Source organism: Lutra lutra, chromosome 15, assembly GCF_902655055.1.
Source record: "Lutra lutra chromosome 15, mLutLut1.2, whole genome shotgun sequence".
In the NCBI taxonomy this organism is placed as follows: Eukaryota; Metazoa; Chordata; class Mammalia; order Carnivora; family Mustelidae; genus Lutra; species Lutra lutra.
Genome location: NC_062292.1, coordinates 49,494,980 through 49,520,653, shown reverse-complemented (window position 1 = coordinate 49,520,653; position 25,674 = coordinate 49,494,980). Strand labels below are relative to the sequence as shown.

At 35.4% G+C, this 25,674-nt stretch overlaps 1 protein-coding gene across 1 annotated transcript; it reads left to right on the top strand.

Moving 5' to 3' along the window:
• The first annotated feature begins 606 nt into the window (after window positions 1–606).
• Window positions 607–25,674, top strand: RGS18 (regulator of G protein signaling 18). The gene is made up of 5 exons (XM_047705638.1): window positions 607–914; window positions 1,641–1,742; window positions 2,803–2,864; window positions 22,572–22,738; window positions 24,209–25,674. Exons 1-5 carry the CDS (start codon window positions 796–798, stop codon window positions 24,464–24,466), a joined length of 708 nt encoding a protein of 235 aa, XP_047561594.1. The 5' UTR covers window positions 607–795; the 3' UTR covers window positions 24,467–25,674.

Sequence of the window (25,674 nt, the reverse complement as noted above, 5' to 3'; positions counted from 1 at the left end):
TCAACTATAAAACTCCATCTATATCCTTACTTTGATACAATATGTTAAGCAAATGTAACTTACATTACATTCCATTGTGTCAATTAAATGTAATTTACTTAATTCATTGTAATTAAAATAAGTTTAAAAAATTTAGGAACAAGGGGAAATATCTCCTAGTGTTCACTGTAATTCTTCACCACAACATATTTAAATACATACTATACACATTTAAGAACTTTTTAGGGGTGGGTGGATGGCTCAGCCGGTTAAGCGTCTGCCTTCAGCTCAGGTCAGGCTCCCAGGGTCCTGGGATAGAGGTCTGCATTAGGCTTCCTGCTCAGTGGAGAGCCTGCTTCACTCTCTCCTTCTGCCCCTGCGCCTGCTCATGCTTGCTCTTTCTGTGTCTCTTTGTCAAATAAATAAATAAAATCTTTAAAAAAAAACTTTTTTTAAGTTCCTGTGGGAAATGACAGTGTCATTTGGGTCTACTAAAGCATCATTCTGGTTGCACAAACTAGAAAGAGAAGTTGCACTGTTGTAATACCCGTCTTTATCTTAGAGACCAAGAGTCATTTTGCAAATTTGTAGTATCATTTCCCTAAACAACTTAGGACCAAATTGTACTTCTGTTCCTCAGTTCTACTTTTTTGTGGAGAGAGAAACACAGCTCTTGACTCTATTTTTACTTTATTTTTTTTAAGCACTGCTGACAGAGTTAAGATAACTTTTTATTATACCATGTATAACTATGAAATAGCATTAATAGGGGAAGGATGTAATAAATTAAACATTTCTCCATTTTAGAGAGAGAAGATGGAAACATCATTGGTTTTCTTTCCTCAATTAAATATGTGTGAATCAAAAGAAAAAGCTTTTTTCAAGTTAATACATGGTTCAGGAAAAGAAGAAGCAAGCAAAGAAGCGAAAATCAGGTAAAAATCATAATTTTTAAAATCAGTTTTATACTTTTAAAAACATGATTGATGTTGAATATTTGTTAGCACTTATTTTTAAAGTATGTGGTTGAAAATATATTGAATGTAGTGTTACAACTGGGGAAAAAGTCTCTGTTTATTAGGAGTAAACATCTGTTAAATCTAAAGTGTTGGGTTTTGTTTTGTTTTGTTTTAAGATTTTATTTATTTATTTGATGGAAAGAGAGAGAGAGAGAGCATGACCAGGGAGAAGGGCAGAAGGAGGGGCAGAGGGAAAAGTAGATCCTCCCCAACCCCCCACCAAGCAGGGACCCTGATGTAAGGCTAGATCTTATGACATCCGGATCATGACCTGAGCCCAAGACAGATGATTAACCAACTAAGCCATCCAGGCTCCCCTAAAATGTTTTTCTTTTTGAAAAAGTGCAACAATTTTAATCACACAGAACAACTAGTGATAATCTTAATTGAAATATAATCTCAAATACTTTACAATCACTGAGGGGAAAAAAGCAAAATATATTTCACATATGCTATCCTAATTCCTCTGCAAATTGAATGAAATTCACTAGGAAAACCATTGTGAGTGTGTGTGTGGGGGGGTGAATGTGGGCGAGAAGGGGTGTTCAGATGATTACCAATCCCAAATTTATTTGACAGTTAGAAGGAAAAATTTTAATTGTCATCCACATTGTCCTGAAGCTAACACTTTTTCATTTTCAGAGCTAAGGAAAAAAGAAATAGGTTAAGTCTTCTTGTGCAGAAACCTGAGTTTCATGAAGAAACCCACTCCAATAGATCTGGGCAATTGGCCAAAGAAACAAGGTGAATAACTTTTAATTATTTGAGGGAAGATTTTGCTGATTCTATCATTAAAGGTTTAAGAAAGAGGAAATTAGGGATTTCCATTTTATTGGAAATTACACAGTAATATAAGGAAGGTTAGAGATCTCATTTCAAAAAACTAGGAATATTCCATAAAATTAAAACACTTTAATGGCTTAAATTAAATAACCTTATAAAAATTTAAAGGTGTGCTTTTAAAATTATATACCTGTCAATTTTAAATGATATATTTTACTCCTTATAAACTGATGAAATACTCATTAATTTAAGAGTTTCACAACATAATAATGTCATAGAGGAGAGCTATTCATTTCCTCCCTTAGTAGTTTGAAAAAATGCCTCTAGGTATAAAAACAAAAAGCATGAAAAGGGATGTTTTGTCATTTTTAGCCATTCAAACAGAAAATGAAGTGGTCTTATGTACTTATATACTTAAATACTAAAATACAAATTTTTCCAATAATGAAATGACAAATATATTCAACCTTTTAAATTGTAACTGTAAACTATTTGTTGTATTGCAAGTTTTTAAACATATTTCTTATCCCTTCAGAACCTCAGTAGCCAAACTTCCTGTGTCTGTTTAAAAAAAAAAAAATTTGTTGCATGTTGTATTAAGAGCTTCAAGGAAATTGCAGTTAAAAAAAAAGTTTGGCTAAAAGTTACTGTTAGTTTAGGTTCTTCTATTTGCTGAATTAAACTGGATATGCAGAGATGAATAAAGAAAAAATTAAAAGATAATTGACCTGATTTCTTTTTCTTTGTTCTTAACCTGACACATGATTAATTTTAAATAAAATAATTTATACACTCAGGAGAAAATACTTAATGTTATTTTAACATATTGTTTGATAGGCAAAATCAATTAAAAAAGTTGACAAATGTTTTTGAAGTTTCCAATGTAAATACAACTTTCATTACATAGTAATAAAAGAAGAAACCCTATGACTGAAAAGAGCAGTGTTAAACAGTGTGTTAGAGCAGATCCAGAAACAGACTTTCTGCATACTCCATTACAAACATTTTGTTTCTTGAACAGAGTCTCCCCTGAAGAAGCAGTGATATGGGGTGAATCATTTGACAAACTGCTCTCCCATAAAGGTTAGTGGTGTTTTTCCCCAAATGCTTTACATTTTAATGGATAATTATGCAAAGTGTGCACATAACTATACAAAACAGGCTGTCATAAAAATGTAGTCTGATTAGTAATTTACAGCAATCTGAGTTTCTGATCAAGAGAAATAACTAAATAATAGAATAGTAAACAAATGGAAATTTTAAAAAATATTCTGATTTTACTAAAAATACTTATTGTGGTTGAAATATTACCTTTTTGTGTTGTGATTAATAGTTTCAAATTTTTTAATTTATTGATTGTTTTAATGAGATCCTTCATTTTAAAATACCTGATTACACATGTTAATTTTATTGATCTAAAATTTAAAGTAGTTCTTTCATTGGAAATTCAGGTAACCATCATGAAAATAGTTTTTTTTTTTCAAATTTTGTAAATATTTCACTCTTCATATCAATCATCTATTTTTAAAGCAAAATTTTGTAGAAGAGCTGAGAATCAGGTGGGTATTTAAGATGGAGCTTTTTAGGTGAGGTGGAAGATGAGAGAACAAATATTGAGTCCTTATTTGACTAATCAACACTGATAAGCCATGATTCAGGACGGGCTTCCTAGATTGTTTCTCTCTCTCTCTCTCTCCCTCTCTCTCTCTCTCCTTTTTTTTTTTTAATTAATTTGACAGTTTATTATAAGGAAGCAAATGTCTTTTCATCTCTGGAGGCTCAAACCCATTACATCACCGGATAAATATTAAGTGTTTAAATAATATAAACAAATTTATTTCTAGGAAAAGTTTAGCCCACTGTTCCTTTGAGATCTGAGCTCTGATTCTCTTGTGCTACATAATGGTTGCATAGTCTTAGTTAATCTTCCTACTTTCTCTGACTTTCAGCTTCTTCAACTATAAATGGAGATAACAATGTCTTTAGTTCCAATAGGAATGGATTTCTCTCAGGATTAAGTGAGATGATGAATAAGAAACCAATAACTTACCGTACACAAAGTGTAAATTATTACTTCTATTATGAAAAATAATAATTATCAGCAATAAATTTATTTTTTTGAAGATTTTACTTATTTATTTAACAGAGAGAGAGAGCACAAATAGGCTGAGCGGCAGGCAGAGGGAGAGGAAGAAACAGGCTCTTCACTGAGCAGGAAGCCTGATCCAGGACTCTATCCCAGGACCCTGAGATCAGGACCTGAGCCAAAGGCAACCCCTTAACCAACTGAGCCACCCAGGCACCCCTCAACAATAAATTTAATAATCTTTTCCTATTTTCCAGTTAATTCCCAACTGGGTGAAATCACTTACAAGGTAAAATTTCAATTAAAAGAAAGATATAAGCTGTATTTATTTATTGAACTTAATAAATTGGTACATAATAATTTCATCCTACTCTCATGACCCATACAGAGAGAAGAAAGATTAAGCCAGGGTAATTAGCCCTACAGAAAAATTTCCCCCGGCATTCTGTAATCATTCTGTATTACAAGTAGTCAAAACTGAATGGAAAAAATTAAATCTGCTTCCCTCTCTCTCTTCTCTGCTGGTGGAAATATTAAAGAACTGTAAAATACCAGCAATTTGAATCATGAGGGTTCAACATGATAATGAAAGTCAGCCCCACTGACCCACTTGGACATTATTATCATTGCTCTTGATCAAAGTGCTAATTAAAATATATTGAATTCACAAAAAAATTATGTTACTAGATCCTTTTAATCAATCCCCCCAAAATCCAATTATTTTTAATTACAAAGCTTATTGTAATATTAAATTATAAAGCATAAAATAATCAGTTAAAAAAGTCTTTTGGTTGCAATGGTTAAATTCAGTTCATTTCTACTGTCTTGACTCCAGGCAAACAAAAAAAGGAAGGAAAGATCTTATACTCATTAATACACACACACACACACACACACACACACACACAGGCACTTCAAGAAAGACTTTATCAAATTTTACAAAATTCCCCTGTGGTTAAATGAGTAAGTTTCTTAAATTCTGTATGTCATGTCTATATAAAGGAAAAGGAAATTGTATTAAATTTAGCCAAATGGGAAATGCAGGGATAAATCAAACTAAATTCAAATCAAAATACAATAGAAATTTGATTATTATTTTGACAAAATGGCTGATATTAAAAGCAATGTATGCGGGCGCCTGGGTGGCTCAGTGGGTTAAAGCCTCTGCCTTCAGCTCAGGTCATGATCTCAGGGTCCTGGGATCGAGGCCCACGTCGGGCTCTCTGCTCAGCGGGGAGCTGCTTCCCCTTCTCTCTCTGCCTGCCTCTCTGCCTGCTTGTGATCTCTCTCTCTCTGTCAAATAAATAAATAAAATCTTTAAAAAAAAAAGTTTTAAAAGCAATGTATGCTAACTATTAGCAACCTTAGAAATGGAACCACAGACTAGATGGTTCTTACTCTAGATTTTAGGGGATTTAATCAAAATTCCCTAGCTGGACAAGGAGAGAGACCATCCAAGTGCAGAACCAACATAAGCATGGGGAATTAACCAGTGCAATTTATTTAGGGAATTTAAAATAAAGTAATTCTTTGTTGTGTAACAATTTGAAAAAGAAAGGGAGGCTTAGGGTGACAGGCAATAGACAGATGAGACTAAAACAGAAAGAGCATGGTTTTAGCTATATTCCACAGAAGTGACAGAATCCATGGAGTGTTTTGATAATCTGGCTATTTTATCCAAATTTCATCCTTCAAATGTAGTTTAGTTCTTTTAAAAATTTAAAAAAAAAACACAGAAGATAAAATCCAAGAAAATCTAAACAAAGTATGGACTTTAGTTAATAAATGCGTATCAGTATTTGTTTATCAATTATAACACGTACTTTGCCCATATGAGATGTTGTTAATAGGAGGAACCTTGGTTGTGGAGTATAAGGAAACTGCACTGTCTTCATAACTTTTCCATAAATCTAAGTCTATTCTAAAATAAACTGTTCCTCTTGTTTCTATGCAGATATTAGCATACATCCTTATTTATTGACAAATTTGTCTGAAATTGTGAAATGAATCATAAAAATTTATAATTTAATTACACATACAAAATCAATGATTTCTGAATGCTATATCAGATTATATATGATTCATAATCACCAATTTCAAATTTAGTTATCAGTCTTCTTATTAATTGACCTTATAAAAGTAAATGTTACCAATATAAAGTTAGCAAATCAATTCTAGTGGTATTATATGTATGTGTATATTGTGTGTTTGTATACATATATGTATATGGTTCCACATAAGATATCTTTGAAAGTAAAATAATTCTGCTCACTAATATATGTTTGAAAATAATTAGCTAAATAGTTTTAAAAATGCTATGTAACTTGCAATGTATTGTGTAACCTTTTAAAAATTATTAAAAGAGATTATATGGATGTGTTTCAGGATTTCAACAGGCAGAAGAAAAAATAATTCCTGAGCTGATAAAAAGGCAGGAAAATGTCTAGAGAAATAAGAGATTTTGATATAACTTGGAAAATAAACCAGTTCACTTTCACTGGGGCAGACTAGTGAACAAACACATTGGAAAGTCAAATTGGTGACAAAGTTCAGAAAGTTTGTTAGAAAACTGATGGACAGAAAAGTAGAATTCTATACATGTAATATGGACTACCTACAAGATTGTTACAAATATAAAAGCTAACCTCAAAGTAAGGGCTATTTTGGAAAGAAAACGGATGAACTTGGTGACTGATCGAATGTGTGTGTGTATTGTGAAGTGAGATGATGAAGAGATGAAGAAAAAGGATGAGCCAAAAATCTCTAGATTTTATTCCATATTAATAGGGAGATGACAGTGCCTTTTACAGATGAGAAAAAGAAGTGGGAGCACAAGATTTGTGAGAAGATAACAGGTCAGAGTTTGAACTTATTTAGTTGCTGGTAAACTTTATTGAAAGTTTTGCAGGGTTTTATAGGGACACACCTAGAATATTTAAGAGTACTTGATTATAAATAGAGATTTTCTAACCATCACATCTTCAATCAGTTAACTAAAGATGTGTGAAAGAGGATGTTATTTCCTGCAGGGAGTCTCGGTAAGAAAATATTCCAACTACTACATAACTGTACATTTTCTGGTCATTGCAAATAATTCCAATTTCTTTACCTTTTCATTAATGAATATTTGCTTGGACTTTTTTGCAACCTGTATTGTGGTTCTACTAAACTTGATTCTGAGAATAATTCATAATGATGAGGGAAGTAGGATATGTAAGTCATGGCTCCCCCTTGCTTTAAAAATATAAACCGATTATACTGTGGAAAATACTACTGACTTTGAATAAAGCCTGCAAGGAAATGAGTACTTCACTTTTGCAGAAGGAAATGAGTACTTCTCCTTACATTTTACCTTGTGGCTTTTCAGCTTGCTCTTCCCAATTTTCAGTTACTGATTTTCTGCAAGATAAAGGATTCCAGTGTTCTGCAAAGTTAAATTTCTGAATCAGGCTGACCCATAACTAATACTCAGTTTCTTAATCTGTCTCAGGATAAAAGTAAGTAAAATCCAGTCTAAATTATAAATGGATCACATAAATGCATCATTATTGCAAAAGTAACCACAATATTCTGTGTCAGGTCAAGAGCTATGAAGCCAAATATTTAAGGGGGAAACATGCAACCTAGTAATACTGTACTTGGGTTGCCAACCTGAGAGTTTCGTGACTTTTTGTTTCATTTGATTTCTTGGCATCAGAAAAATTCTCCAACAGATGCCAGAGTTTCAATTTAGAAACATGCAATCACAAGCATTTCATATTTGTATGACACATTGAACCAGCTTCTTCCAGTGTGAATTCTAATCCCAGGTTCCATCAAGCACTTTTGGCAGCTGCATTCACCACTGCTGCCTTCTAAAGGACTGTTGGGTAAGTGACTCCTTCTGTGAGCAAATGGTTCCGTTGTGACCTGACTTAATGTAGCTGCCCAAAGTGAGTAAGGGAAACAGGAAGTAACTAAGGTGCTGGGATAATCTTGCACAACATTGCATGTTACTTTTTTAAAAAGTAATTTACTTAAACTTTTATATAAATGAACTACTTTCTCCTTCATTATTAATTCATTTCTTGAATCAGTATCTGTTCTTCCTTATTATATTCATATTGTGCCAACAGAACCCATTCACTTCGATTAACCCATTATCAGCACTTTTAGCACATAGCACTTTTCCCACTGTTAGTTCTGTGACTTCATTCTGAACGTCTGTATGAAACTCAAGACTAATCATGTAACAAAGTTCTTATGCATATTCCAGAGCACAGTGGCTGGCACATAGTTGACACTTATATTTTGTGAATTAGTAAAGGGCCACATATGAAGAAACATTTATTTTATATTTTTGAAAGTTTCTATTTGGATTCCATGCAAATTGATTTTCCTCTGCTGCTCCAAACAGAATAAAAACCCCCACAAATGTCCTTCATTAGTCCTTGGGTTATAAAGGCCTGTCTTGCCCACCCATTGACTTTCATATTCCTCAGCAGCAGGGAGTTTGTTTGATGGCAGCTTATAACTTTGAACAAAAAACATCTGGGTTCTAGCTTCTGCACTGTATTTTACCAGCTGTAAACTTAGGGGAACTTAACTCTTTTTTTTTTTTTTTTTCAATTTTATTTTCTTTTGCTTTTTTTCAGTGTGCAACTTAACTCTTTGTACCTCAACTTCTTCATCTGTAAAAATGGGTTGCTCTAGTAGGGCTGACGTGAAAATTAAATGGAGCTGGGCCAATAAAAGGCATATAGCAATGTGTCAAGACCTTAGCAAACACCTAAAATGTCTATTATAATTAATATTACTGCATTTCAGTATATAATACAGTCCTCATGTTCATACTAGGTGTTTTATAAATAAAAGGTGAAGAAAGTTATTTTTTTTTAAGATTTTAATTATTTACTTGAGAAAGGAGAGAGAGAGTGAGAGAGCATGAGAGGGGAGAAGGTCAGAGGGAGAAGCAGACTTTCTGCTGAGCAGGGAGCCTGATGCGGAACTCGATCCCAGGACTCCAGGATCATGACCTGAGCTGAAGGCAGTCACTTAACCAACTGAGCCACCCAGGTGCCCTGAAAGTTATTTTTAATATGTAACAATTTCAGTTGCCTGGCATATGGATGATTCCTTTTAGATGTTTAGTGCAAAGCACTTTATTATAATTGAGATCTATTAATAGGAAAAGTAATGGTCATATTCTCCCAAAATTATAACATTATTAACTCACTTTAGGAATAATTTGGCATTTAAAAACTGATCAACCATACCTATACATGACATATGGATAGCAAAAGTTGAAATCAGAAGTTTTTTCCTTCACTTGGGTCAGTGTGACTTTATTTACAGTCCCAATAATGCTTATACTTAATTTCCTCTTTCCAAACTAGGTTTAATCTGGAACAAACTATTGTCTCATTGCAAGATTGCAGGCATTTTATTTTGACTCTGAAACATATACATATTTAGGTATTTGAGGAAAATCTTCTATGTATCAAAATACTTCAAAGAATCTTTACCCATTTATATTTCTCTTCTACATTTGGAGAAAAGCACACTACACAGCATTAAGAAATAAACCTTGAAAATCAAACACAAACTAAAAAATAAGAAAAGTTGTTTAATATCCTACATTGATCATTCTTGCTTATTCTCAGTGATTAGAGTTTGTAAACTCATTCAGGAACTGCTTAGTACTAAGACCTCTAAAAAGGTGGTGCTTAACAAGTTCTGACTCGCTTGTCCACCTTAAGTGATAGCTTCTCAAATTCTTCTTGCCTGACCTTTGCTTGTCTTCCTAGTTTCTTCACAAACATTTAGCTAGCACCTGGTGCTCAGGATTAATTTATAGAAAAAAAAAAAAATCTCCCCTTAGTCCAGTGAAAACACCAATGGAAGGAACAGTGGGATAGAGCGGCATGATTCTTTTGTCATAGTAGTGGTTGAAATTATCTCTTATTCAATACTTTGCAAGTGTCTATGGGTTGTCATAACATTTTCTGTTTCTATATCTCTAACATATTTTTTTTAATTTTATTTTTTATAAACATATAATATATTTTTATCCCCAGGGGTACAGGTCTGTGAATCGCCAGGTCCACACACATCACAGCACTCACCATAGCACATACCCTCCCCAATGTCCATAATCCAACCCCCCCTCCCAACCTTCCTCCCCCCATCAACCCTCAGTTTGTTTTGTGAGATTAAGAGTCACTTATGGTTTGTCTCCCTCCCAATTCCATCTTGTTTCATTTACTCTTCTCCTACCCCCTTAAACCCCCATGTTGCATCTCCTGTCCCTCGTATCAGGGAGATCATATGATAGTTGTCTTTCTCCGATTGACTTATTTCGCTAAGCATGATACCCTCTAGTTCCATCCACGTCATCCCAAATGGCAAGATTTCATTTCTTTTGATGGCTGCATAGTATTCCGTTGTGTATATATACCACTTCTTCTTTATCCATTCATCTGTTGATGGACATCTAGGTTCTTTCCATAGTTTGGCTATTGTAGACATTGCTGCTATAAACATTCGGGTGCACGTGCCCCTTCGGATCACTACGTTTGTATATTTAGGGTAAATACCCAGCAGTGCAATTGCTGGGTCATAGGGTAGTTCTATTTTCAACATTTTGAGGAACCTCCATGCTGTTTTCCAGAGTGGTTGCACCGGCTTGCATTCCCACCAAGAGTGTAGGAGGGTTCCCCTTTCTCCGCATCCTCGCCAGCATCTATCATTTCCTGACTTGTTAATTTTAGCCATTCTGACTGGTGTGAGGTGATATCTCATGGTGGTTTTGATTTCTATTTCCCTGATGCTGAGTGATATGGAGCACTTTTTCATGTGTCTGTTGGCCATCTGGATGTCGTCTTTGCAGAAATGTCTGTTCATGTCCTCTGCCCATTTCTTGATTGGATTATTTGTTCTTTGGGTGTTGAGTTTGCTAAGTTCTTTATAGATTTGGACACAGGCCTTTATCTGATATGTCATTTGCAAATATCTTCTCCCATTCTGTCAGTTGTCTTTTGGTTTTATTAACTGTTTCCTTTGCTGTGCAAAAGCTTTTGATCTTGATAAAATCCCAATAGTTCATTTTTGCCCTTGCTTCCCTTGCCTTTGGCGATGTTCCTAGGAAGATGTTGCTGCGGCTGAGGTCGAAGAGGTTGCTGCCTGTGTTCTCCTCGAGGATTTTGATGGATTCCTTTCTCACATTGAGATCCTTCATCCATTTTGAGTCTATTTTCATGTGTGGTGTAAGGAAATGATCCAATTTCATTTTTCTGCATGTGGCTGTCCAATTTTCCCAACACCATTTATTGAAGAGGCTGTCTTTGTTCCATTGGACATTCTTTCCTGCTTTGTCGAAGATGAGTTGACCATAGAGTTGAGGGTCTATTTCTGGGCTCTCTATTCTGTTCCATTGATCTATGTGTCTGTTTTTGTGCCAGTACCATGCTGTCTTGATGATGACAGCTTTGTAATAGAGCTTGAAGTCCGGAATTGTGATGCCACCAACTTTGGCTTTCTTTTTCAATATTCCTTTGGCTATTCGAGGTCTTTTCTGGTTCCATATAAATTTTAGGATTATTTGTTCCATTTCTTTGAAAAAAATGGATGGTACTTTGATAGGAATTGCATTAAATGTGTAGATTGCCTTAGGTAGCATAGACATTTTCACAATATTTATTCTTCCAATCCAGGAGCATGGAACATTTTTCCATTTCTTTGTGTCTTCCTCAATTTCTTTCATGAGTACTTTATAGTTTTCTGTGTATAGATTCTTAGTCTCTTTGGTTAGGTTTATTCCTAGGTATCTTATAGTTTTGGGTGCAATTGTAAAAGGGATTGACTCCTTAATTTCTCTTTCTTCTGTCCTGTTGTTGGTGTAGAGAAATGCAACTGATTTCTGTGCATTGATTTTATATCCTGACACTTTACTGAATTCCTGTACAAGTTCTAGCAGTTTTGGAGTGGAGTCTTTTCGGTTTTCCACATATAGTATCATATCATCTGCAAAGAGTGATAGTTTGACTTCTTCTTTGCCGATTTGGATGCCTTTAATTTCCTTTTGTTGTCTGATTGCTGAGGCTAGGACTTCTAGTACTATGTTGAATAGCAGTGGTGATAACGGACATCCCTGCCGTGTTCCTGACCTTAGCGGAAAAGCTTTCAGTTTTTCTCCATTGAGAATGATATTTGCGGTGGGTTTTTCATAGATGGCTTTGATAATATTGAGGTATGTGCCCTCTATCCCTACACTTTGAAGAGTTTTGATCAGGAAGGGATGTTGTACTTTGTCAAATGCTTTTTCAGCATCTATGGAGAGTATCATATGGTTCTTGTTCTTTCTTTTATTAATGTGTTGTATCACATTGATTGATTTGCGGATGTTGAACCAGCCTTGCAGCCCTGGAATAAATCCCACTTGGTCGTGGTGAATAATCCTTTTAATGTACTGTTGAATCCTATTGGCTAGTATTTTGGTGAGAATTTTTGCATCTGTGTTCATCAAGGATATTGGTCTGTAGTTCTCTTTTTTGATGGGATCCTTGTCTGGTTTTGGGATCAAGGTGATGCTGGCCTCATAAAATGAGTGTGGAAGTTTTCCTTCCATTTCTATTTTTTGGAAAAGTTTCAGGAAAATAGGAATTAGTTCTTCTTTAAATGCTTGGTAGAATTCCCCTGGGAAGACATCTGGCCCCGGGCTTTTGTTTGTTTGGCATTTTTGATGACTGTTTCAGTCTCCTTACTGGTTATGGGTCTGTTGAGGCTTTCTATTTCTTCCTGGTTCAGTTGTGGTAGTTTATATGTCTCTAGGAATGCATCCATTTCTTCCAGATTGTCAAATTTGTTGGCGTAGAGTTGTTCATAGTATGTTCTTATAATTGTCTGTATTTCTTTGGTGTTTGTTGTGATCTCTCCTCTTTCATTCATGATTTTATTTATTTGGGTCCTTTCTCTTTTCTTTTTGATAAGTCTGGCCAGGGGTTTATCAATCTTATTAATTCTTTCAAAGAACCAGCTCCTAGTTTCACTGATTTGTTCTATTGTTTTTTTGGTTTCTATTTCATTGATTTCTGCTCTGATCTTTATGATTTCTCTTCTCCTGCTGGGTTTAGGCTTTCTTTCTTGTTCTTTCTCCAGCTCTTTTAGGTGTAGGGTTAGGTTGTGTACATGAGACCTTACTTGTTTCTTGAGAAAGGCTTGTACCGCTATATATTTTCCTCTCAGGACTGCCTTTGTTGTGTCCCACAGATTTTGAACCGTTGTGTTTTCCTTATCATTTGTTTCCATGAATTTTTACAATTCTTCTTTAATTTCCTGGTTAACCCATTCATTCCTAAGAAGGATGCTGTTTAGCCTCCATGTATTTGGGTTCTTTCCAAATTTCCTCTTGTGATTGAGTTCTAGCTTCAGAGCATTGTGGTCTGAAAATATGCAGGGAATGATTCCAATCTTTTGATAATGGTTGAGACCTGATTTAGGACCGAGAATGTGATCTATTCTGGAGAATGTTCCATGTGCACTAGAGAAGAATGTGTATTCTGTTGCTTTGAGATGAAATGTTCTGAATATATCTGTGATGTCCATCTGGTCCAGTGTGTCATTTAAGTCCTTTATTTCCTTGTTGATCTTTTGCTTGGATCATCTGTCCATTTCAGTGAGGGGAGTGTTAAAATCCCCTACTATTATTGTATTCTTGTCGATGTGTTTCTTTGATTTTGTTATTAATTGGTTTATATAGTTGGCTGCTCCCACGTTAGGGGCATAGATATTTAAAATTGTTAGATCTTCTTGTTGGACAGTTCCTTTGAGTATGATATGGTGTCCTTCCTCATCTCTTATTATAGTCTTTGGCTTAAAATCTAATTGATCTGATGTAAGGATTGCCACTCCTGCTTTCTTCTGATGTCCATTAGCATGGTAAATTCTTTTCCACCCCCGCACTTTAAACCTGGAGGTGTCTTCGGGTTTAAGATGAGTTTCTTGTAGGCAATATATAGATGGGTTTTGTTTTTTGATCCATTCTGATACCCGGTGTCTTTGGATTGGGGCATTTAACCCATTAACATTCAGGGTAAGTATTGAGAGATATGAATTTAGTGCCATTGTATTGCCTGTAAGGTGACTGTTATTGTATATTGTCTCTGTTTCTTTCTGATCTACTACTTTGAGGGTCTCTCTTTGCTTAGAGGACCCCTTTCAATATTTCCTGTAGAGCTGGTTTGGTGTTTGCAAATTCTTTCAGTTTTTGTTTGTCCTGGAAGCTTTTAATCTCTCCTTCTATTTTCAATGATAGCCTAGCTGGATATAGTATTCTTGGCTGCATGTTTTTCTCGTTTAGTGCTCTGAATATATCATGCCAGCTCTTTCTGGCCTGCCAGGTCTCTGTGGATAAGTCTGTTGCCAATCGAATATTTTTACCATTGTATGTTACAGACTTCTTTTCCTGGGCTGCTTTCAGGATCTTCTCTTTGTCACTAAGACTTGTAAATTTTACTATTAGGTGACAGGGTGTGGACCTATTCTTATTGATCTTGAGGGGGCTTCTCTGAACCTCCTGGATTTTGATGCTTGTTCCCTTTGCCATATTGGGGAAATTCTCTCCAATAATTCTCTCCAATATACCTTCTGCTCCCCTCTCTGTTTCCTCTTCTTCTTTTATCCCAATTATTCTAATGTTGTTTCGTCTTATGGTGTCACTTATCTCTCGAATTCTCCCTTCGTGGTCCAGTAGCTGTTTGTCCCTCTTTTGCTCAGCTTCTTTATTCTCTGTCATTTGGTCTTCTATATCGCTAATTCTTTCTTCGGCCTCATTTATCCTAGCAGTGAGAGCCTCCATTTTTTATTGCACCTCATTAATAGCTTTTTTGATTTCAACTTGGTTAGATTTTAGTTCTTTTATTTCTCCAGAAAGGGCTTTTATATTTCCCGAGAGGGTTTCTCTAATATCTTCCATGCCTTTTTCGACCCCGGCTAGAACCTTGAGAATCGTCATTCTGAACTCTAGATCTGACATATTACCAATGTCTGTATTGATTAGGTCCCTAGCCTTTGGTATTGCCTCTTGTTCTTTTTTTTTGTGGTGAATTTTTCTGCCTTGTCATTTTGTCCAGATAAGAGTATATGAAGGAGCAAGTAAAATACTAAAAGGGTGGCAACAACCCCAGGAAAATATGCTTTAGCCAAATCAGAAGAGATCCCAAATAGTGAGGGGGGAGAAAGGGGATAAAAAGAGGTTCAGAAAGAGAAAAAAAGAAAAAAAAATTAAAAAAAGAAAACCAATAAAGAAAAAATATAAAAAGGAAAAAATATATATATATATTAGATAAACTAGTTAGAAAACGTTAAAAAAGAAAGGGTAAAAGTTAAAAAAATTTAGCAGAAGAAGAAAAAAAATTGAAAAACAAAAGAAAAAAAAATTAACTGCAAGGCTAAAGAATCATGGGGAGAAAGCCATGAGTTCCGTGCTTTGCTTTCTCCTTCTCTGGAATTCCGATGCTCTCCTTGGTATTGAAACTGCACTCCTTGGTGGGTGAACTTGGTCCTGGCTGGGTTTCTTGTTGATCTTCTGGGGGAGGGGCCTGTTGTAGTGATTCTCAAGTGTCTTTGCCCCAGGCGGAGTTGCACCGCCCTTACCCGGGGCCGGGCTGAGTAATCCGCTCGGGTTTGCTTTCGGGAGCTTTTGTTCCCTGAGCACTTTCCATAGAGTTCCGGAGGGCGGGAATGAAGATGGCGGCTTCCCGGTCTCCGGCCCGGAGGAACCGAGAGCCCAGGGCCCCACTCCTCAGTGTGCCTTCAGAGAACAGCGCCCAATTACTCCCGTCACCCTGGCCTCCGGCCGCGCTCTGAGCTGACCGAGCTTGCGACCCCGAGCTTAGAGCTCACTCCTCGGCTCTGTCTCTGTAGCTGGCTTCCCTGTTCTAATACGTAAGCTCTGTGACACTCAGACACCCCTGATCCTTCTGTGACACTGCGGGACCTGAGGCCACGCTGACCCGAGTGGGCTTCACCCCGGTTAAACCTCTGGAGCGATGTCCCTCAGCCGAACAGACTTTTTTTTTTTTTTTTTTCCTTAAATGGTAGGCTCCTTCTAGAAACAGCTCTTACTATCCACCCCTTCCCTTAGGAGGACTAGCTTTTCATTTTTTTTTTTTTAAGATTTTATTTATTTGACAGAGAGAGAGAGATCACAAGTAGGTGGAGAGGCAGGCAGAGAGAGAGAGAGAGAGAGAGAGAGAGGAGAAAGCAGGCTCCCCACTGAGCAGAGAGCCTGATATGGGGCTCGATCCCAGGACCCTGGGATCATGACCTGAGCTGAAGGCAGAGGCTTTAACCTACTGAGCCACCCAGGTGCCCCCGAACAGACTTTTAAAAGTCCCAATTTTGTGCTCCGTTGCTCTGCCGCTTGCCGGGAGCCGGCCCCTCCCCCCGTGGTCTATCTTCCCGTCGCTTTGGATTCATTTCTCCGCCAGTCCTACCTTTCAGATAGTGGTTGATTTTCTGTTTCTAGAGTTGCTGTTCTTCTTCTCTTCGATCTCCCATTGGATTTGTAGGTGTTTGCAATCTTTAGATAAGCTATTTAGCTGATCTCCCGCTACCTGAAGTAGTCTCAGCCTGCTACTTCTCCGCCATCTTGACTCCTCCCCCGGATCGATGTGTCTCTCTAACATATTTTTAAAAATTGCTTACGACATAAAAAAATGGTGCTTCATGACAAAGAGGACAAGTTCTATATATAGGAGAAATTAAAAATATATTGGTGAAATATAAAAATATATATGGGGAAATAAAAAACATAGTTCGAGGATTGTATTAGTTTCCCCTTGCTGCTATAACAAATTTCCCTAACTTGAGTGATTTTAAAAAAACACAAATATAGTACCTTACAGTTCTGTAGGTCAGATGTACAGTATAGATCTTATCAGGGAAAAAAAATCAAGGTGTGATTGTCTCTTCTGGAGGGTCTAGGGCAGAATCCCTTTCCAGGTTTTTAGTAGAATTCACTTCTTTGCAGTTTTGGACCAAGGTCTCCATTATGTTGCTGGCTCTAAACTCAATACAATTCATACCCTCTAGAAGCCACCACACTTTTTGGCTCATGACCTTCTCTTTTCATCTTCAAGGTCAGTAACAGTCCTTCTCATGTATCTCCCTGACCCACTCTTTTGCCTTCCTCTTCCACTTTTAAGGACTCATGTGCTCAGACTGGATTAGATTATCCACCTAGATAATGCAGGATACTTTACCCATTTCATGGTCCCTAACCACACCCACATCTGCAGAGCTCCTTTTTCCTATGTAAGGTAACATGTTCACAGGTTTTGGGAATTAGGGCATGGACATCTATGGAGGGCTGTTACTGTACCTACCACAGAAAACGTTGCCTTCCTAAGAAAGATACACTTCTACAACTTTGTTTGTTTGTTCGAAAGGTGAGATCTGGGGAAGTTGAACTTATCTGAATCTCCATTTCCTCATCTATGAAAATGAATATAAGGCATATTCCTAGCATCTGTTGTAAAGGTTAAATGCGATAGTGTATATAAGCAGCACTTAGCCCTCAGAACCTTTCTAAACATGTTATAAATGCAAAATCTCTCAATTTCTGTAATTCCACTGTAGAGATTCATTCTTCTTGCCTCACTCTGTATGGAACATTTTATATTAGAAGCCATCACTGACCATAAAGAATCATTCTAAAGAGTAGTGAATATAAGAAATGAATATAAATGAAAATGAGTTGAGGAAAGAAATCTATCACTTTATTTCACAATTCTTTTAACCATAATGTTAGAACATTTGCTTTTCCTTTCATACATTGCTAAATTTAAGTCTTTAAGTTTTTTTGTTTAGAATTTTTGCATCTCCGATCATGATGGATATTGGTCTATAGTTTTCCTTTTCTCTCTTTCTTAATATTTATTTTATTTATTTCTGAGGAGGAAGGAATATCAGGTTTTGGTATTAAAATGATGTGGAAAGTATTCATCCCTCCACTGTTTTCTGGAAGGAGTTGTATAAAATTAGAATACTTTTTCTTAAGTGTTTGATAAAATTCACTAAATCTGAACCCAAAATTTGCTAGGGGGAGGAGAGAATATTTTTATTATAAAGTTGGTTCATTAATTGGATTAAGGCCATCAGATTTTTCACTTCTTCAGTGTCACTTTGAGTAGGTTTTTTTTTTTAAACAATTTTCCCATTTTATTTAAGTTACATTTATTGGTGTAAAACTGTTCATATATTTATTATCTTTGTGATATCTGTCAGATATGTGGTAATATTCCTGATTTGCTTTATACTATGAAACAACCTTGCTAGGGGTTCTATTTTACTAATATTTCCAAGGAACCAACTTTTTGCTTTTGCTAATTTTCTCTGTTTTTTTCTTTTAATGTAGATTTCTCCTCTATTTTTATTATTTTTTCCCTTCTACTTACCATGGCTTTAATTTGTTCTTATTTTCAAGCTTCTTAAGGTAGAAACTTTTATCTTGTCTTTATAAACCCTTCTTTTTTACTAGTATAGATTTACATGCAATAAATTTCCCTCTAAATACTATTTAAGCTGAACTCCTCTAATTTTGATGTGCTGTACTTTCCTTATAATCCAACTATAATAGAAACTGACAACAAGGTATCCAAAATATTTGAAATAGCATACAAGGACAGTAAAAAAGCTATTATTGACTTGTTGAGGAACATAAATGTTAAAAAAGACATACTGAGTGAATAGATGCAAAAACTCAGCAGAGAAACTGAAACTATAGAAACAATCAAATGGAAAGTCTAGAATTGGAATAAACTAGGGTAAAAAAATTCATCAAATAGACATGACAACAAATTAAAGACTACATAAGAAAGGGTGAGTCAAGTAGAAGAGAGCTGAATAGAAATTATTTAATCTGAGGACAAATAAAGAGGTAAAGAGTAACAACAGCAAAATTATGGGACAATCAGAAAATAAGATGTTAGCTATATCAATGATAACATTACATTTAAATAGACTATATACTTCAATTAAAGGTCAGAGATCATTAGACAGATTAAAAATTAAAACGACTATATATTGGCTACAAGAGACACATGTTAAAAATAAAATACTACGGCAAAATAAAAAAATGAACATGATACACAATATAGGTGCTTAGCATAAGAAATCTGTGTAAAAACAATCTGATGTGGCCTGACAAAGTGACTTCAAAATAAAGAGTATTTCCATTTCATGATTATAAAGTGGTCAACTATTACTACTAAATAATAATCCTAAATATATATGGACTTAGTTGCAGAGCTCTGAAATACATGAAGCAAACTGGCAGAACTGAAAGAAGTAGAAATATTTACAATTACAGTTGGAGATTTTAATTCTGTTCACTTATAAATTTATAGAACATGTAGACAGAATATTAATAAGGTTATATCAAATTTATCATTATTGGGGCAGCTGGGTGGCTCAGTGGGTTAAAGCCTCTGCCTTCAGCTCAGGTCATGATCCGAGGGTCCTGGGATTAAGCCCTGTATTGGGCTCCCTGCTCAGCAGTGAGCCTGCTTCTGCCTCTCTGCCTGCCTCTCTGCTTACTTGTGATCTCTGTCTGTCAAATAAATAAATAAAATATTTTTTAAAAAATTAATAAATAAAAAAAATTAACACTATTTTTCAAGTTGACCTAATTGACAATTATATAACACTCTGCCCAGCATATTTTCAAGAGCATAAGGAAGAATATCCATGATAGACACATGGTATGTAGGATGTAAAATAAATCTAAATGTCAAAAGAATGATATTTTATAGAGTATGTCCTTTGCCCGCAAGGGTTTTAATATAAAATTAGTACTGGTAACATAGCTACAAAAGCCTCCAACTATTTGGAAACAAACACATATAAATTCATAGGTCAAATAAGGAATTACAAGAGAAATTATGACATATTTATAGTCTCTTTCATTTCCCTTGTCTTTGGAGATGTGTCTTGAAAGAAGTTGCTGTGGCCAATGTCTAAGTGGTTACTGCCTATGCTTTACTCTAGGATTTTGATGGATTCTTGTCTCACATTGATGTCATTCATCCATTTAGAGTTTATCTTTGTGTATGGTGTAAGAGAATGGTTGAGTTTCATTCTTCTGTAAAAAGCTATCCAATTTTCCCAGAATCACTTATATTTTGCATGTTGTAATACTTTTAATTCTCCCCTCTCTTGCTTTCTTCTCTCATAGTTTGTTTGCTCTCTTTAATGATATACTTGGATTCCTTTGTCTTTATTTTTTGCATATCTATTTTTTGTTTTGATTTGTGGTTACCATGAAGTTTTCATCTAATATCTAATGTATATTACAGTCTATATTAAGTTGATGGCTGCTTACATTTGAATGCATACTTTACTCTACTCCCCCACCCTCCATGTTTTAGGTATTTGGTATCATACTTTGTATCCATTTATTTTGTGAATCCCTTGACCAATTTTTATAGATATACTTAACTTTACTGTTTTTATGCTTTCTACTTTTCTTATTCCTACTTCTGGTCTTTCCTTTTAATTCAAAGAGCTCCTTTTAACATTTTTTTGTAGGAATGATTTAGTGGTCGTGAATTCTTTTAATTTTTGTTTGTTTGGGAATCTCTTTTATCTCTCCTTTTCAGAATGATAACCTTGCTGCATAGAGTATTCTTGGTTGCAGGTTTTGTTTTGTTTTGTTTTGTTTTGTTTCTTTTAGCACTTTGAATATATCATGCCAGCCTGCAAAGTTTCTGCTGAAAAAGCAATTTATAGACTTACAGGGCTTCCCTTGTATGTAATTGTTTTCTTGTCTCTTGCTGCTTTTAAAATTCTCTCTTTATCTCTGCATTTTGCCATTTTAATGAATGTGTGTCTTGGTATGGACCTCCTTGGTTGATTTTATTGGGGCCTCTCTGTGCCCCCTAGATCTGGGTTTCTGTTTCCTTCTTGGATTTGGGAATTTTTTGGTTATCATTTCTCAAATTAATTTTCTGCTCCCCTTTCTCTTTTTCTTCTGGGATTCATATAATGAAAAAGTGATTACACTTGATAGTGCTGAGTTTTCTAAGTCTATTTTTCTGTTTTGTACTGTTCTTTCATTTAAGACATATCCCCTGTCTCTTTATTTTGTCTAGTGGTCTGTGTCTGTTTCTATGTTTTAGGAAAGTCATCTACATCTGCTCTTGAAAGTACTGGTCTTATGAAGAAGTCCTATGGTTTCCTGTAGTGCAATGTTCCCTATTCCCGAGAACCTGTCACTTCAGGGGTTTCTCCTATGTGTGTTATGTGTTCTACTATTGTGGCTGAGCCTGGGGTGTCTGGCATAAGGGTCTGTTTCTCTCCTCTCTCTGTGCCTGCAGTGTCCCTCTCTCCTGCAGACAGTCTTGTGGATCTGCATTTAGCTGTGAAGAGTCTGTTCGCCAGGCCTTAGGTCATTCTCCGGGTTATTTACACTTCTATGGATGCTATCTAGTTTTATCTGTGGGAAAAGGTGAAGGTCTTCCTACTCCATCTTTCCCAGAAATCAATGTTTTTCATTGTCTAAACAGCTCGATCAGGTAGGTATCATCATTATGTTAATTTTAAATTAACATAAAAAACTGAGGCAAAGAAAGAAAAGTATTCCACTCAGGACTACATAGTAACTTGCTAAACATGAATTTGAACACTGGCCATCTTCCACAAGACCTGATACCAATGTCTAATATTGATGGAGCTCAGAACACAAGTAAAAATGGAGACCCCATACTAAATATCTAAATGCTTAAGAGCAATAAGTCAAGCTAACAAACTGTTAAAAATACATATTTCATCTTATTATTTTTATAAATGTACTGTGTAACCATTAGGCTTAAATATAAAATTTTCAGACTTTTACAGTTCTATTAGCAACATGCCTACCTTCCTTCTCTTTCTACTCATGGTTAGATTCCATACTGTGAAAGTCCTCTTTGCATATTTGGGTAGACACCTCAACCTTCAAATTCAAGTCTTATCCTAAGGGTACACATACTTTTGAGTCTGTGTGCCTTTAGTCAATGAACTTAGGGAAGGGGACTGTACAAACCCGGTAACATAGAGCTTTTAGACAGGGAATTCCAGGGTCCTGAGTATAGAAGCATAGTCTAGAAGTGGGGGAGGGGGCATTGAGGGGAGAATGGGCTCCAGGTGGAATAGTTTCTTGGCTCCATAGAATAGCCCCCACATCCCTGAGGAAGGCACTGAGGAAAAGAGAACCAAACCAAGGTCCAGAGTAGGGGTTTGTCCCTCTTCCTCGGGTCTATGTATAATAGGTCTATGTATGATAATCAGCCTCATTTCAACAGGATTAATACTTTACATAATTGTGAAGATTACAGCTAAATTATATGAGGTCTCTCACATATAGTGTGCAGATGTGTGTTTCTTCACTGCATTAGAGGGAAGACATAGCTATTCTGTTAATATTTGCAGTTATATTTTAATATCAAGTAGTAAAATACAGAAGGAGAGGTGGGTGGAGAGATGTGTTGGTATTAAAATGGGGATTTGTGATGAACACTAGAAGTTGTATGTAAGTGATGAATCACTAAATTCTACACCAGAAACCAATATCACACTGCATATTAACTAACTGGAATTTATACATATTTGGAGGGGGGAAATCACATAGTCCAATTCCTCAACATTAATATTGTATAATTAAAATATATCACTTCTTTTCCTGGTAGATGGACTGAAGACTTTTACCACATTCCTTAAAACTGAATTCAGTGAGGAAAACATTGAATTTTGGATAGCCTGTGAAGATTTCAAGAAAAGTAAAGACCCTCAACAAATTATCGTTAAAGCAAAAGCAATATATGAGAAATTTATACAGAATGATGCTCCCCAAGAGGTACAGTAAATATAATTGTAAAAATTTAAAACTGCTTGAAAAATTTTTGAGAGACTCTGTCTTTATCAAATTGGTATTCTCATATATTCTATCAGAAAGGTCAAGATTTTATTGAAGCAAATTCAGATATTTATGTAAATTCCTACATACTAACAAAATGCATTGTAAGGCTTCGCCATGAAAGTTAAAGTAGAGCTGAAGTCATTCCTTGGGGTTATTTTTATTCTAGACCAAGAGTAAATACAATTACTTGCAGCCTTTAGATTCATTCATTTATCCGTATTAATCACCTAAGCATAAACAATGTCTTATCAAAACAATTTCTATAAGTGAGGAAGGCAAGACAAATTAAAAAGTTTGTATAATGTACCATTTTAGCGTGAGCTCATCTACCTATGCGAAATTTTGATTGCCCCCAAATAATTATTCCTCTGTTTTAAGATAGGCTAAAGAAAATTTCATAATCGATAGATGAGCGAAACCTAATTTGACAATGGTTCAAGTGAAAAAATAGTCGTGATTTTGGCTGCAAACACAGTGTGAGATAATTGTGTGATACAACTGCTGAAACTATAGCAATAAAATTATACAACTAGCAAATATTACCTGACTGCCCTCAAAAATAATTTAAATAGAGTTTCTATATTTTTATTATGTGTTCAATAAATAGTGTTTCTTTGCTGAAATGGTAGGACTGGTAGTATACCACTGTTAAGAGTTCTGTTTCACTATAAATTAATATGTCCATGAGGTAGCATTGTTTATGTGGATATCATTTCACATGGAATGATGATTGTTTTTCTTGTACCAATAAGTCTCAGTCTGTTCTGTGTTTCAGTGCATTATTCTGTTTTTCCCAAGGCCAATTTTATAAACAACTTTTTTAAAAAGCAGCTAGTTGTATAGTGTTACCCCTGAGGGAAAAGGAAGGAACCCTAAATGAAAACTTAACATCTATCAGAATCAGATATAGCGGTAGTGCTCTGATAAAAACCATTAAAGGATTTTTTATCTTTAAAAGATAACCATTTTTAGCTTACACTTGCCTGTAAGAAAGCATTATAATAAAATGAAAAGAGCACGGGGATAAAACAAAAGCCCTGCATGGAAATCCCATATATACCCCCAAGTCTCCCTCATTCAAAATAATTTAATTTCTATGAAGTTTCATTTCCACGTTGAAAATGGGTTAATCTGATGGTCTTAATGATATTTATAATGTTTCATTATTCTAAATCAGCAGAGAGTGAGAAGGACCAGGAGCAAAGGAAGAGAAGAGCCAGATGAAATGTCACCCCAGAGTAAATCACTGGATCCTTAGACTTATAAAAAAAAAAAAAAAATCACAAAAGCAACCAAGTGCTTTATGCCCACTCCAACATTGGATCAGTCCTGCACTGTTTGTTTTTCAAAAGTGTTTACTTAAGTAGATTGACCATAATCATACTTTTTGTTATTATTATCATCCAGGTTAACCTTGATTTTCACACCAAAGAAGTCATTAGCAAGAGCATCACCCAACCTACCCTACACAGTTTTGATGCTGCGCAAAGCAGAGTGTATCAGCTTATGGAACAAGACAGTTACACACGTTTTCTGAAATCTGACATATATTTAGACTTGACAGAAGGAAGACCTCAGAGACCAACAAATCTTAGAAGACGATCACGCTCATTCACCTGTACGGAGTTCCAAGATGTAAAGTCAGATGTTGCCATTTGGTTATAAAGAAAATTAATTGTGTTCATTTTGGTGGCAAACCTGTAATCTGTTTTTAAGATATAGCATGTTTACTTCTAACAAATGAGTACATGTTTTAAAATAAAATGCATGTGTCAAAGGATTTTAAAAATGGAAATCAAAACTTAACATTATAACAACACATACTATATCTGCCAGTATATTCTGTAAAGCCTCCATTTGACTTAATTCCATTCATAATCAGAAAAACATATTACTTAATGGAAAGAAAGTAAAGAAGTAATAAGAATGTGTTATAAGACCGTAAAGTTGAGTTAAAGTAAGCTTTTGCAAAAGTGTCTATACTTAGACCAAATATCTACTTTGGATATTTTTTCTACATGTAAAGAAAGTTAATGTTCAGATATCCATATATTCAGAACACATTTTCCATAATGACGAAGACTCACTCTCAGTCATAGAGAGTAGAAGTGATCTGGTTCTCATAATAGGAGAGGACAATCATTGTTCTTGGGTTACTAACCCTGGTTCAAGAATAAACAATGTATCTCTTCTAGTTATAAGCTGGAAACAGGAACTTTGGGGAAGACACATTCACCTCTGTAGAACTTCCAGGTTAAACATGACCCACATTGATAACTGAAAATGGGATCCACATTTGGGTTCATCCTTAAATGAACAGAGGCTTACCCAGTAAGGGGAGCACATTTCTAGTAGTCGTAGAAACCTGACCATATTATATATAGCTCTAAGGTTGGGACTAGGAGCATCTTCTCATCTGCTAGCAGAAATTGCTACTGAAGTAGTGGGCAATTAGTAGTTTGGATGAGGCCTAAAGGAGGTTTATCCCAGAAGTAGTTAGGTTTCTTTTTTGGACTTTTAGGACTGGGATAAGAATTAGAAATGAGAGGAGGTAAAGAAACAAGGAGTCCAAGACTCTGGAGACTCGTGCATGTGCTACATTGTATCCTGTAAATAAAGTACTTCCCCATTGATTGTTTTTCTTCCAAGTCTCATTGAGTCATTTAATACTATATCACTCAAATAAGAGTATGTAATAAGTATATATGTCTCTGCTTTAGGGAAATATTTTATTTTAAATGTGCATTGCATGTAAATGTGTGTATTTAAAGATGCCATACATTTGGCTGTGGCAAATGTTATTTTAGTTGAAATGTAAAATATAAAAACTGCAGATCACCTATAGTAATAAATATTTTTAACTTCTTCCTTCA

Coding starts and splice junctions, on each gene's coding strand:
- RGS18 (XM_047705638.1), top strand. CDS start 796: ATGGAAACATCATTGGTTTTCTTTCCTCAATTAAATATGTGTGAATCA. Junction 915..1,640: donor AGCAAAGAAGCGAAAATCAG/GTAAAAATCATA, acceptor TTTCATTTTCAG/AGCTAAGGAAAAAAGAAATA. Junction 22,739..24,208: donor AGAATGATGCTCCCCAAGAG/GTACAGTAAATA, acceptor ATTATCATCCAG/GTTAACCTTGATTTTCACAC.